At 45.2% G+C, this 14,536-nt stretch overlaps 2 protein-coding genes across 4 annotated transcripts in view; one reads left to right on the plus strand and one right to left on the minus strand.

Moving 5' to 3' along the window:
- BCDIN3D (BCDIN3 domain containing RNA methyltransferase) overlaps nucleotides 1-14,536 on the minus strand; it is a 243,403-nt gene that overhangs the window by 77,247 nt on the left and 151,620 nt on the right. The gene's annotated exons all lie outside the window — the stretch shown is intronic.
- On the plus strand, nucleotides 1,618-13,289 carry LOC310827871 (HIG1 domain family member 1A, mitochondrial-like). 3 transcript variants are annotated; one of them, XM_083704400.1, is made up of 4 exons: nucleotides 1,618-1,717; nucleotides 8,060-8,167; nucleotides 10,467-10,601; nucleotides 11,898-13,289. In XM_083704400.1, the coding sequence occupies exons 2-4, from the start codon at nucleotides 8,065-8,067 to the stop codon at nucleotides 11,951-11,953; spliced, it is 294 nt and encodes a 97-aa protein (XP_083560526.1). In that variant the 5' UTR covers nucleotides 1,618-1,717; nucleotides 8,060-8,064; the 3' UTR covers nucleotides 11,954-13,289. The 3 variants fall into 3 exon arrangements, with proteins under 3 accessions (XP_083560526.1, XP_083560525.1, XP_083560527.1); XM_083704399.1 differs by having other exon boundaries at nucleotides 1,645-1,759; XM_083704401.1 differs by lacking the exon at nucleotides 1,618-1,717 and adding an exon at nucleotides 2,316-2,341.

Here is a 14,536-nt window from a genome sequence, read left to right on the forward strand (position 1 = left end):
AAGGTAAAGGTACCCCTGCCCGTACGGGCCAGTCTTGCCAGACTCTGGGGTTGTGCGCCCATCTCACTTAAGAGGCCAGGGGCCAGCGCTGTACGAAGACACTTCCGGGTCACGTGGCCAGTGTGACATCGCTGCTCTGGCGAGCCAGAGCTGCACACGGAAACGCCGTTTACCTTCCCGCCAGTAAGCGGTCCCTATTTATCTACTTGCACCCGAGGGTGCTTTCGAACTGCTAGGTTGGCAGGCGCTGGGACCGAGCAACGGGAGCGCACCCCGCCGCGGGGATTCGAACCGCCGACCTTTCGATCGGCAAGCCCTAGGCGCTGAGGCTTTTACCCACAGCGCCACCCGCGTCCCTGTTGGCAAGGTACCACTGTACAAAACGAGAACACAAAATACTTGATAAAACAAGAACCAATTTAATAAACAAAGAAACAACAACAACCCTGCGATGTAGATTAGAATATGAGAGAGAGAGAAAATGAATGCATGTAGCCAGCTCAAAATCACCCTATATGTTAAGATATAGAAGTAAGATTAAAACAAAGAGGGAAAGGATTTGCTGAATCAACCATGTGAACGGGAATACGAAAAAGGGAGGTGCGCTGTAATATGCAGTAACAGCGGCAAGAATACTAATGGCCCAAAAATGGAAACAAGAGGAACTACCGACCATTGAAGAGTGGAGAATGAAACTTATGGACTACGCAGAATTGGACAAAATGACTGGGAAAATTAGATATCAAAAGGATCACAAATTCATCGAGGACTGGAAAAAGTTTACGGATTATCTGGAAAACATATGTGATGTACAGACAACGTTAGTCGGTTTTAAAGAGGCTTTGTGATTGCTAAAGATGTATTGTAAAAAAAAATAGAAACGATAAGTTAGTATTAACTGGCAATACAAGACATGAAAAATGCGTAATGAATAGAAAATATGGATGATTGGTGGAGGAGCTGGTGGAAGTACAAAAAACTGGAAATTTGAGAATAGGATTGTGTTGATTAATTTGTAAAAGACAATTTAATAAAAATTTAATTAAAAAAAAGGGAGGTGGGAGGAGGTAAGGGAAACAAGTAAATGAAATATAAGATTTGAAAAGATTGATTTGTTTTTAACTGTTTTTTTATTTACTTTTTCTATATTTTGTATCTTTTTCCCCCCATGTATTTTTGTACTTTTTTTATTCTACTTTTTCCTTCTGTAATTTTTTCTCCTCTTTGTAAAACTTTAATAAATATCTTTTTTTAATAAAAATCACCCTGGGGGCTTCATGGCTGACGCTGGGTTTGAACCCTGGCTTCCCAGGCCCTAGTCAGCCGCGCTAACCATTGCACCGCACTGCCCCCTCCTCTCCTCCAGGGAGGGAGGGGCGAGTGGAGAGGAAGCCCCTCCCTTTGCCCTTCAATCCCCTTCCATTAAGAAAGCCGCGCCGGCCCTACGTAACCGCCCTCCTTCCCCTTGATTGGCCGCGGGATACGGTGATTGACACTGAAACCCAAGCGGGAGTGGGGAAAAAAGCGGCCAGTTGCGAAACCGGGAGGCGCATCCGGGTCACGTGCACCAATGGGGAACTCGGGGCGGCGCGGTGCTTTCTGGGAGTTGCGGTCTTCCCGGCGCCAGGGCCGGAAGGGGCGGGGCGAAGGGGAAGGCAGGCGCATGCGCAGCAGTCGAGTTCGCCAGAAAGCCGGTTCGGAGGCGGCTGTGACGCGCGTGAGTTGCAGGGTCTCCTTCGGGGTCAGAGCGGCGGCTGAGGTGAGGGGTTGGGGCCTCCCTAGGGGGGTTTGTTTTCGGGGAGGGGGAGCCTGTTTAAGGGGGCCTTTCCTCTGGGGGAGGGGGAGCCTGCTTTAATAATAATAAAAAGGTTTTAATCTGACTGACAGGGTGAAACTTTATTTTTGCAAAGTTTAATAATAATAATAATAATAATATTTTATTTATACCCCTCTCTCCCCTCTACAATAATAATAATAAGTTTTATTTATACTCCTCACTACCCTCTATAATAATAATAATAAATTATTTATACCCCTCTCTCCCCTCTATAATAATAATAATATTTTTTTTATTTATACCCTTCTCTCCCCTCTATAATAATAATAAAATTTTATTTATACCCCTCTCTCCCCTCAATAATAATAATAAAATTTTATATATACCCCTCTCTCCCCTCAATAATAATAATAATAATATTTTTTTATTTATACCCCTCTCTCCCCTCAATAATAATAATAATAAGTTTTATTTATACCCCTCCCCTCAATAATAATAATAATAATTTTTTATTTATACCCCTCTCTCCCCAGCCAAGACCAGGCTCAGGGCGGCTAACACCAGGTATAAAAACAATTGATTGAAATACAGCTTAAAAACAAGATGATGATGATAATAATAATAATAATAATAATAATAATAATAATAATTTATTTGTACCCCACTGATCTGGCTGGTTTTCCCCAGCCGCTCTGGGCAGCTTCCACAAAGACCAAAAATACACTAAGATGTCACACATTAGAAACTTCCCCAAACAGGGCTGCCTTCAGATGTCTTCTGAATGTCAGGTAGTTGTTCTTCTCTTTGACATCTGGTGGGAGGGCGTTCCACAGGGCAGGGGCCACCACTGAGAAGGCCCTCTGCCTGGTTCCCTGTAGCTTTGCTTCTTGCAATGAGGGAACCGCCAGAAGGCCCTCGGAGCTGGACCTCAGCGTCCGGGCAGAACAATGGGGGTTGAGATGTTTAGCTTCTCTGTTTTGCTTCCCGCAAAACGACCCTGCCAGGTAGGCCAGGAGGCTCAGAGAGAGGCCAAGGTCAGCGTTTGAGCTTCAGGGCCAGGCAGGGAGTTGAACCCGTGGCCACCTCCTCACCCAAGTCCAGCCCTTTAATCACGACCACTTGCTGGATTTTGGAGTCGCTGCTGAGAAAGGGGGGGGCGGGAGGCCCCAGAAAGTGTCTCTGAATTTGTAGATTTTTTTCCCCAAAATGTTTTTCTTCATTTTATAACACAGATAAAACAACACAAACGGGAAAAACAAACAAATTCTTGTCTTGTCCTTAGTTTTTCTAAACATTGTTATGTGGGCTTCCCCAAGTCCCCCTATCTGATTTTCATTTTACTTCATCCTTAGCAGTTTACATATATCATGATTTCTAACCATTTCTAAAAATCACGCTTACTTTAACCGTAAAAATCTTCACATTTTATCACTTACAAATAATACTATTTTAAAACACACTATCTTCTACTTCTAACCCTACAGCCTATATCCACTTCCAAAGCTATTCTAAGATTTAAATATTAACTGAAATTGTAGTTTTTGGGGGGGCTGGAGTCGATAGCCACCCATCGTGGAGCAGCGCTTTGTAAAGTCCCGTTTATCCTTTTCCCCTCTGGACCCTTCCTAAAATGCCGGGCAGCCAGTGATATAATTGTGACTTCAAGATAAATTGGGCAAAAACCATCCCATTTTAACTAGGCCTTTTGCTATTAACAATCCATGTCCTTTTAGAGCAGGTGGAATGTTGTAATGTGTGTTTCTTTGAGTTGCTGTGGCAAAAAGGGCGACTAATGCTTTCAATTAATACTAATAATTTTATAGTCTTCGATAAGCAATAGCTTTGGTGTCTAGAAATTCTTTCTGGCATCTTCTTTCGGAAGCCACTCATTGTTTCCTCTTACAGGATGTTGAATGAAGAACTAGCCTGGGGAGTAATCTCCCCACCACCATCTACAGATTCTCATTTGAGGGATACTTTAAAGGGTAGATTCTTAAGGATCTTGTCTGAGACAAGAAAATAAAGGACTCTTTCCTTAAAATGACTCTCATTTCCCCCCCCCCCCCAAGCTCTTCATGGTCCACCTTTTTTAGGGGCAGTAGAAAGGAAGGAATTGGGAAAAGGAGTTAAGTGAAGTACTGGAGGAGGAAATGGGGGAGTGACTGAAGTTGCTAAAGTCACTGCTACTGTAAAATGAGCCTAGGCATGTGGTTTTGGGAGTAGCTGGCAGTTGCAGAGCGGAGACTTGGAGTTTGTATAGCCAGGAAAGCCGGCATTTCCATGATGATGCAATTGGAGACACTCAAATCCGGAAGGAGCATGCAGTGAAGTTCTGATGCAACTGGAACAAAGTTTATGGGGGCAGGTGACGCAAACAGGATGGACTGCTAAAACATCTGAAGGCCATGGGAACTTTGTGTCCTCAGAGGAAGTAGTGGGGGACACCCTGTATGTAGCAACAGAAGCTTATTTAAAGTTGGTGGAAGATGGGGTCAGGACGCGGGTGGCGCTGTGGGTTAAACCACAGAGCCTAGGACTTGCCAATCAGAAGGTTGGCGGTTCGAATCCCCGTGATGGGGTGAGCTCCTGTAGCTGGGTCCCTGCTCCTGCCAACCTAGCAGTTCGAAAGCATGTCAAAGTGCAAGTAGATAAATAGGTACCGCTCCGGCGGGAAGGTAAACGGCGTTTCCGTGCGCTGCTCTGGCTCGCCAGAAGCAGCTTGGTCATGCTGGCCACATGACCCGGAAGCTGTACGCCGGCTCCCTCGGTCAATAAAGCGAGATGAGTGCCGCAACCCCAGAGTTGGTCACGACTGGACCTAATGGTCAGGGGTCCCCTTTACCCTAAGATGGGGTTGGCAAAGTTTTTGTGACTTGGACCGGTTCACAGTCCCACAGACACCAAGGTGGGCCGGAGTGTGTGCGCATGCACGCATGCGCAAACGCTGTTTCCTTCGCGGAGGAGGCGTGCGCAGCTTCCCATTGGCTGCAGAAGTTTCCTGCCGCCAATGGGAAGCTGGCCAGTGTCGCGGAAGGCGGTCCCTGCTCTGGTTGCAGTTTAGTGCGGCGCACGGGAGCCGACCAAGCGGGCAGCAGGGGTCTATGGGCCAGTTAAACGACCCCCATGGGCTCCTTGTGGCCCATGGGCTTTAGGTTGCCAACCCCTGGTGTAAGACTTCTGGTAAGGGAGACTTTTCCCCGCGAATGAAACCTGGTGGTGTGACTGACTGATATCCCTCAAAGGCAGACTCCCTCGTAAGGAGTGAATCTCTAACCTGCCTTTGTAACTCTGGTGTTCCTGCATCAATGAACCAAGTCCTTGGAGGTCAAATAATTCTGCTGTCTCTGTTGGGAGCGACTGATTGCTCCAGGGGCAAAAAGGGCAGCGGGAAATTTCTTGCTCCCCTCCCCGCAACCCTGCAGATTGTGGGGGTCAAGCTCAGAGCAGAACGTTCTGCAGAGACACAGTAGGTAGCTATACACACAGATACTTTTGAGTATATTTAAGGGCAAGCAGCTGGAGCTATGCAAGCTTTCTCGGTATGAGAGGACAGACTGAGATAAGGGGGCCTGGTGTGCGATAAGGTAGCCATTTCTTTAGAATAGTAACAGATTTGGCTCTTCCATGATAACCAGGAAAGGGTCTGGAAGAATCGGGCAGCTAGAAGGACACTGACAAACTGGAACAGGTCCAGAGGAGGCACCCAAAATGGTCAAAGGCCTGGAAACGATGCCTTATGAAGAACGGCTAAGGGAGCTGGGCATGTTTAGCCTGGAGAAGAGGAGGTTAAGGGGTGATATGATAGCCATGTTCAAATATATAAAAGGATGTCACATAGAGGAGGGAGAAAGGTTGTTTTCTGCTGCTCCAGAGAAGCGGACACGGAGCAATGGTTCCAAACTACAAGAAAGAAGATTCCACCTAAACATTAGGAAGAACTTCCTGACAGTAAGAGCTGTTCGACAGTGGAATTTGCTGCCAAGGAGTGTGGTGGAGTCTCCTTCTTTGGAGGTCTTTAAGCAGAGGCTTGACAACCATATGTCAGGAGTGCTCTGATGGTGTTTCCTGCTTGGCAGGGGGTTGGACTCGATGGCCCTTGTGGTCTCTTCCAACTCTATCATTCTATGATTCTATTCTAAGTATGGATCCAGTGTTGTGTGACCGGATACGGAAGGGGGATGGGCTCTGCAAGTACCTATCTTCCAAACTTTCCCCCATAGTCCAGGGACATAACTCACCCATGTGTATGGGAGAGGAGTGGTTAAATCAGGCATAGGCAAACTCGGCCCTCCAGCTGTTTTGGGACTACAACTCCCATCATCCCTAGCTAACAGCACCAGTGGTCAGGAATGATGGGAGTTGTAATCCCAAAACAGCTGGCGGGCTGAGTTTGCCTATGCCTGGGTTAAATTAATCTTCCCTTTATAATGATAAATAATAAATTTTGATTTATACCCCGCCCTTCCCAGTTCAGAAAACCGGGCTTAGGGTGGCTAACAACAGATTTAAAACATTCTATTGTAGAAGCAGCATAGAAACACAGTATATAAAGACATGAACAACAATAAAATTCAGAAATCAATTTAGGGGAAATCCATCTAATAAGCATTAGATAATCACCAGGACTAGCTGGCTGAATTTGTCCTACTTGGGCCAGCGAGGAGACCAGGGGAGAATTAGCTGTGGGGTCTCAGAGTGGGTAATCTTCATAAAAGGGGGAGAGGGAGGGAAGAGAAGGGAAATGAAAGATCAGGCTGAATTCAGATTAAAGGCCAGTGGGTCTCTGGAACTGAAGACCTGGATGAGGTCCTCCAGGCCACTCCCATCCGGCCCTCAGCTCTCCTGGTGCCATAGCGTGTAGCTTAGTTGGTAGGGCATAAGACTATTAATCTTAGGATCATAGGTTTGAACCCATGTTGGGCACGAGATTCTTGCATTGCAGGCGACTGGACTAGAATCAGTGTTTCCTAACCTTGGGCCTCCAGCTGTTTTTGAACTACAATTCCCATCATCCCTGGCCACTGGTCTTGCTAGCTAGGGATGATGGGAGTTGTAGTCCAAAAACAGCTGGAGGCCCAAGGTTGAGAAACACTGGACTAGATAACCCTCGTGGTTCCTTTCAAGTCTACGATTCCGTGGCCAACTTCAGTGCTTTTGCCTTGTCTTTAAACTATAACCTTTATTGGATGGTTAGTATTGATAACTTAACCTGTGAGATCACCTTACCACATACATAGGTGCTGCCTTGACTGCTTCGATCTGTGAGATTGGCACTGTTAATAGGTGTCACATAATCCTTGTTTAATTCATAAGAAAAGGATCATTTAGTATGGCAGCACCTATGCTTTGAAACTCCTTGCCTGTTGGCCAGGTGCCTTTACTGTATTATTTGTGGTGCCTTCTAGACACCATTTTTGTTTGGACAAACTTAGATTTGTAGTCAAAACAAAATAAAAAAATTCCTTCCAGTAGCATCTTAAAGACCAACTAAGTTAGTTCTAGGTATGAGCTTTCGTGTGCATGCACACTGAGTGTATCTGAAGAAGTGTGCATGCACACGAAAGCTCATACCTAGAACTAACTTAGTTGGTCTTTAAGGTGCTACTGGAAGGAATTTTTTTATTTTGTTTTGACTATGGCAGACCAACACAGCTACCTATCTATATTTAGATTTGTAGAACACTCATGAGTGGTTTTTTTTTTTTGTTTTTTTTTTGCTTATGGCCGATTCTACTGTTTTAAAAATGTTTTGAATTGTTGTCTTTATAAGAAAATAATAATATTGTTTTACTCCTCTTGTAAACCACTTGAGGGTTGTTTTTTTACTACCAAGCTGGACATGTTGTTAAATAACAAAGTAAATAAAAAATTTATATTCTTGCATACAGTCAAACCTCGGTTGTCAGATGTAATCCATTCCAGAAGCCCATTCGCCTTCCGAAATGTTCGACAACCGAGGTGCAGCTTCTGATTGGTTGCAGTAGCTTTGTGTGTTCGGCTTCCAAAAAACATTCGAAAACTGGAACACTTACTTCTGGGTTTTCGGCATTTGGGAGCCAAAACGGAGGCGTTCAGGAGCTGTGGTTTGACTGTATATCTGATATTTGAATGACAGTGTTACGTCTTTATATGTAATTTATTATAGCAAATTCAAAAGCCAATATCCTCTTAATGGAAAAATTGAGTTAGGGCATGAATCTGTTGTTGTTGTTGTTGTTGTTGTTGTTGTTGTTGTTGTTGTTGTTGTTGTTTTTAAATGTGTGTTCACTTCTTTCCTTGAAGTTATCATGGCATCCAATTCAGAAAGTCCACTCCCTACCTATGAAACAGACGACAGCCAAACCTCAAAACTAATAAGAAAATCCCGGGAGTCTCCATTTGTCCCAATTGGTAAGCCCCTCTGACACTTGCAGTTACCCTCTTTTTGAGATACACAATTGCCCTCATAGTGTTTTGGTTGGGAATATAGGAGGTACAGTCCTAAATGTCTACAGGGCAAAAAGTCAGTACATACTGATGTATATAACTCTCTCATATAGCTGTAGATTTAACATGATTTAGTGGTCGGATTTGTACAATTGTCAGTGACTCACTTGTTTAAATTGGCCCTTTTCTTGATTTTCAAATTGCTTTGGTACAAGCCCACCCCGCCCTAAAAATTGGGGACTGACACTGCGCCTAGAAATGGCTGGCATCCGTCTGTCTCAGGAGACAGTGGAAGAGTGTGCCTTCGGAGGTGAAGTCAAACCGTTGGAGAGTTGCAGCACCTGCTGTGGCCGTAGGGACTGATATGGGAGAGACATGTTTTGCTGCAGCTGGGGTAGATGAAGGCGTCCGGTTTTTCTGCTGCAGATTGACCACAGCTCTCCTCCAAGTCATTATCCCTCCTGTGGTCACTGCTGTAGATACACAGCCTAACTGATTATGGAGCATTGGTAAAGTCTTTTCAAGCCAGATCTGACTCTATATCCTGCTTAATATCAAGGCACACTGTTCATGGAAGTAGTTACGGCAGTCTCTAATGAGTCAAGTTTCACTGGTGTCCTTAAACTTTGGCCAGAATCCAAAGAACCATCTGATTCCATCAGCAGGAATAGAGTGGGATGGGCTTTAGACTTGATTTTTTTCAGATGGCAGACCTTGGTGTTAAATCCTTGTGGGGGATCCTTTAACGTTTTCTGACTGGTGGACCTGATCCTTATCTCCCCACCCCCTGGTGGGACAAATTGGCAGGGCCTCATACTTGTCACTCACAATACTATGCTGTCTCGCGATGCTGCATTTTGAAGCCCATATACTGGGACTTCAGAGCGCGTCGTGGGGTTGTTTGAAAGCCCTTTTGCAAAGTGTGCCACACTGCTTTTAAAGCTCCAGAAACAGGTTTCTCTATGGTAGGAGGAAGTGGTTTCAGTTGAAATGGCTCCTAAAATAAACACACACCCTCCATTTTAACAACAGTTTTATGCTCCCATGTGCCTCTTGGCCTAGCCAAGGAACAATCGAGAGCTCACTGCAAACTCCTGATCATTCCTTTAAAGCCACGTCAGTTTTTGCCCCACACCTAATGTGAAGCCTGCTTGTTCCAGGAAGGCGGAGTCACATGGGACATCAAATGTGGGGTTGCTATGCTTTGGGTCAGTAAATAAGCTTTATTGTACTAGCCAAAGGCCACGGGAAAACCATACAAACACTATCAGAGAAGTATCTATATAACTATATAACTGTATACAGTGGTGCCCCGCAAGACAAACGCCTCTCAAGACGGAAAACCCGCTAGACGAAAGGATTTTCCGTTTTGGAGGCGCTTCGCAAGACGAATTTCCCTATGGGCTTGCTTCGCAAGACGAAATGTCTTGCGAGTTCCTGCAGCTTTCCCCCCCCCCCTTTTCCTAAGCCGCTAAGCCGCTTATCAGCTGATCCGCTAAAAGCCGCTAAACCGCTAATCCGCTAAGCTGTCAATGGGCTTGCTTCGCAAGACGAAAAACCGCTATATGAAGAGCCTCACGGAACGGATTAATTTCATCTTGCGAGGCACCACCGTATAAAAAACAGCCACTGCCTGAACCATGAAAATCATAAAATGCAGGTGCACGCATAGATTGGGGACTCCACACGGCATACAATATTTCCCTATTTAGAGCTCCAAATCTCCCTTGCAGTTTACTGCAATTTTGTCCAAGTTCTTCTTCCTGATCTTACTTGCCACCAGCACAAAGTGGGCCACGTTGTAAGTTACTGGAGCATTAGCGTCACTGATCAGCCAGAGAACCCTCTCCACCGGTGAGAGACACCTTTCCAGGACAAGCAAGGGATTTAAAAAGCAACCCCGTATATAGCGGGCAATGCGATAAAGATACTTGGGAGAAATGGCCTAATGAGCCAAAATTGGCCTGTGGCCCTGAGACTCCACATGCCTTGTACTACATGATAAGCTGCTTTTGAAACTGAAAGACTTTTCAAAAAACAGTTTGTGACCCTGTATAGAGGAGTGGTGTAAAGAGATGTTCAGTGCAGACATCTTCCATGAACCTGAGCAACTTTTGGGATCCCAAGCACTACTAGTTGTCGTCAGCCCCGGCCACTTTAATCAAGAGTTCTGTTGAGAGTGCTGCAGTGGCTGCCTGCACTGCCATACAAGAAATACAGCATTTACAGGGCACTTCTGACTCTTTCCTCCCCTTTTCTCCAGGCATTTCAGGTTTTGCAGCCGTGGTGGCCTATGGGCTCTACAAGCTGAAGCACAGAGGGGACACCAAAATGTCCGTTCATCTGATTCATATGCGTGTGGCAGCACAGGGCTTCGTTGTGGGGGCCATGACCTGCGGTACGTACCAAAACCAGAAAGTATTGTGTCTTGTTCAGGTATGCGGCAAGTTGTCTTTCCCTGCAAACCTTTCAGTTTGCCAAGGTACCTGAGAGAGGGTGACTTGATTTGGGCCGGTCCTGGCTTGGGCACTCTGTTTTCTGTGATCCTAAAGGAAGCCACAAGAGCCCTGAAAATCAGGTGGCGGATCACTTGGGTCACTGATCAGGATATATCAGGGTCACTGGAGGACATTAAACGTGAACCTGTATGAAGTTTGGTATGCTTATGTCTGGGAATTAATTTTGATGGAAAAGTTAATAGAAGGGGTACGTGAAAGAAAACGTGAGAAACTACTTAACTTTTACATAACGTGGTCCTCCTTTATTACACATGCATTAAAGAAAGAACATGCATTTAAACCACCTAAGACACATGGGAGCATGTGGAATGATTTTTTTAAAACCAGCAAGTGTATAAATAATTTTTATTTGACTATATTACTAATGTGATTACCTGGATGTTGTTTGGGCTGTTGGGGGGGTTTAAAGGAAAACTGTATTTGATTGCTTGTATTTGATTATATGAGACGCGGGTGGTGCTGTGGGTTAAACCACACAGCCTAGGGCTTGCCGATCAGGAGGTTGGCGGTTCTATTCCCACGATGGGGTGAGCTCTCGTTGCTCGGTCCCTGCTCCTGCCAACCTAGCAGTTCGAAAGCACGTCAAAGTGCAAGTAGATAAATAGGTACCACTCCGGCGGGAAGGTAAACAGCGTTTCTGTGCGCTGCTCTGGTTCGCCAGAAGCGGCTTAGTCATGCTGGCCACATGACCCGGAAGCTGTACGCTGGCTCCCTCGGCCAATAAAGCGAGATGAGCGCCACAACCCCAGAGTCGGCCAAGACTAGACCTAATGGTCAGGGGTCCCTTTGCCTGTTTGATTATATGTTGTTCTTATATTCAGCTAATAAAATATTCCGAAAGAAAAAAGGATTGAGCTGCCTACGTTTCCAGCAAAGGAAAGATAGCTTTGAGTTTGTTTTCTCCTGCTCTGGAGGGTAGGACTTGAATCGAAGACTTCAAGTTAAAAAAAGGAGATCTAGACTAAACATCAGGAAAAACTTCCCGACAGTAACAGCTGGTTGACACAGGAACGGTCTCCCTCTGGAGACTGTGTACTCTGCTTCCTTGGAGGTTTTTAAGCAGAGGTTGGGTGGCCATCTACCATGGACGCTTCAGCAGAGATTCCTGCATCAGGCTCCCTTCAAACTCTATGATTCTATGAACTCTTAACCCTCTTTTTCTTTTCTTCTTCCAGGTGTCCTTTATTCCATGTATCAAGAATACTGGGCCAAGCCCAAGCCCAAGCCCTAGGAAGCCATCAGTTGAAACCTGTGTGTACTGGTGTTCTTATGTACTCTCTAGCGATAGACCTCACATGGAAATGGCTCTGCAGTGATAACAAGCACAAGGGAGTGGCTCTGTAACTCTGTCCACGTCACGCACGGTGTTAACCTCTACGCTGCCAGTGTTGCTCTACATTAAGTTGTCAGTGACTTCAAACCTGTTCTTCTCTCTGGCTTGACGCCATCAGCTGATACTTTTTTTAAAAAAATAGCATCCAGCCCTTTTTCGCTATACATCCCTGGCACTTAGGCACTCTGTGGCTTAGAGGTCCAGAATTGCCTCTTCAGAAGCTGTTCCTTTACTTTGCGAAATAATCAAGCGAGAAAATATTGGTAGAGGTGTACCAGCGTTTAGCAGAACACAAAATCTAACTCTCTCACTGAATTCTTTAAACTCCCTTGGAACAAATGATGTGGACAAGAAACTCTTACCATAGTTTAAATTATTTGCTGCCTTTTATTTATTACACAATCTTAAATTCTAAAACTCACTTATTTTCACCGGAGGGCATTGTAGTTTCTTGAATTCTTTTTTAAAAATAATAAGAATAATTGCACACTTTGTATTGCATATATTTTAAAGAGGCTTCTGTACGGCTTGTTTGCACAGGGTGGGGTCCCGATATAGAAAACCCTTGTAGTGAAATAACGGGGCCAAATCAAAAACAGACCATGGTTCTCAACATTTGATGGAAAACGTGGAATGCTGAAACAAGATCTCCTGGGCAGGGGATTCATAGATTTGGTTGTGCCCGCCCCCAATAACTAGCCAAAATGATGTTGTTGCCACCAATTGATCCTCCCCGTGAGCAGGTGAGGTCTTGATTATCACATCACGCCAAAACCTCAATGTTGAAGCCAGTCCCCGTCTTCCTCGCCAGCTCAAAACTGCAGGAGGAGACGATGTCAAGAATACTCACCATGCAGAACCTTGAACTGGCTCACTCAGTTTTTCAGCATGAAGTTGGGGAGATTGCTTGCCCTTCAAGAAGTTGTGTTTTTTTTAAAAAAAATGTTTGTTAGCGGCCAGGTGATGCTGGTTATATCCCCCCCCCCCCAAAAAAAAATAATTCACTAAACACTCAGTCGTCATCCTGTTGCTCACAACTAATTAATGGGACTTAACAGCTGTGGCTGTAATGGAATTTCAGGTCTGTAAAATTCTGTTTTCTGCCAGGCTGCCTGCGTTCCTTGATTATATCATAATGTTCTGAGTGATGTTAAATAATGCAGCGTAAATCTAATTCAGTGACTCTGGTTTTATTAAATATATGTACATGAGAACAATTGTACTCTCCCACAAACCACATCTGTGTAGTCCGTTATTTTGTCTTTTGTGTTGTTCTGTGGCATACTTGCCTGCCCTTGTGAGTGGCAGTAGAAAAGAAAATAGGCAGATCTGTGGGGGCCCAGAGTTATGGAATGCATGAGGAACATCAAACTCTCTAGCTAGAACAGGAGGGTAGGTTTTGATAAAGCAGGAGGTCTGTTTACTTTATTAAAACATGCGCATCAAGGATTCCTGAGCCGGACAGCAACAAAACAATGACACAAAACCTCAGCCTTGAGTTTTCCATGACAAATGCATTTCCCATAGTAGTTGGCATAGATTAACTAAGACCGATTGGTATTAGTATTAATTGTAAAGCACATACAGAAAAAGGCAGATTAACTTCGCCCAAATGTTTGGAACTTTGCTTACATGAAGGGATCAAGGGTTCATCTCGGTCACCCCACAAGTTTGGCAAGTAAGTCCCTGCCAAACTGTCATGTTTAGGGCTATAGATGCTAGATCTGAGGAGAACCGACAGGACCAATTTTCTATTGTTACTCCATCCCACCTTGTCCTCCAAGGAGCTCAACAGGGAGGCTGACTTGGGCCCCACACTGTGGGTGCCCAGTGATGGGTTCCGTAACATGTCACTGTCAGGAGTTCAGCCTGCGCTCGAGTAGGACCCTGGCATGTTCCCTCTATCCTGGTTGATTGTTCGGGAGCTTCAAAAGCTTTCTTCAGCCCGAACATCACAGCGACCGATGCCAACCGACACTGGCACACTTAGGGAACGGCAGAATTAGTGCATCATGCCTAACAGCAACTCAGCATTTTGGCTAATCTACTTTATTTACATATAAACACACACACGGAGAACTGCAACATGGCTCCCTCTCTCTCTAGCATCAGAGAGCAAAGAGAAAACGAACAAAGGACAACAGTCCCACTTCACGGAAACAGTAACACAAAATCCTGTCTCCATCACTTCCCACTCTGTGGAGTCAAAACGTTGTTGTTTAGTTGTTTAGTCGTGTCCAACTCTTCGTGACCCCATGGACCAGAGCACGCCAGGCACTCCTGTCTTCCACTGCCTCCTGCAGTTTGGTCAAACTCATGCTGGTAGCTTCGAGAACACTGTCCAACCATCTTGTCCTCTCTCATCCCCTTCTTGTGCCCTCCATCTTTCCCAACATCAGGGTCTTTTCCAGGGAGTCTTCTCTTCTCCTGAGGTGGCCAAAGTCTTGGAGCCTCAGCTTCACAATCTGTCCTTCCAGTGAG

Source organism: Podarcis gaigeae (assembly GCF_964106915.1).
Source record: "Podarcis gaigeae genome assembly, chromosome: 12".
Classification (NCBI taxonomy): domain Eukaryota; kingdom Metazoa; phylum Chordata; class Lepidosauria; order Squamata; family Lacertidae; genus Podarcis; species Podarcis gaigeae.

What these genes read in the sequence shown, in the direction of transcription:
- LOC310827871 (XM_083704400.1), top strand. Translation starts at nt 8,065, where the DNA reads ATGGCATCCAATTCAGAAAGTCCACTCCCTACCTATGAAACAGACGAC. An exon ending in GTCTCCATTTGTCCCAATTG is followed by an intron (nt 8,168 to 10,466) that starts GTAAGCCCCTCT and finishes CCTTTTCTCCAG; the next exon opens with GCATTTCAGGTTTTGCAGCC. An exon ending in TGTGGGGGCCATGACCTGCG is followed by an intron (nt 10,602 to 11,897) that starts GTACGTACCAAA and finishes TTCTTCTTCCAG; the next exon opens with GTGTCCTTTATTCCATGTAT.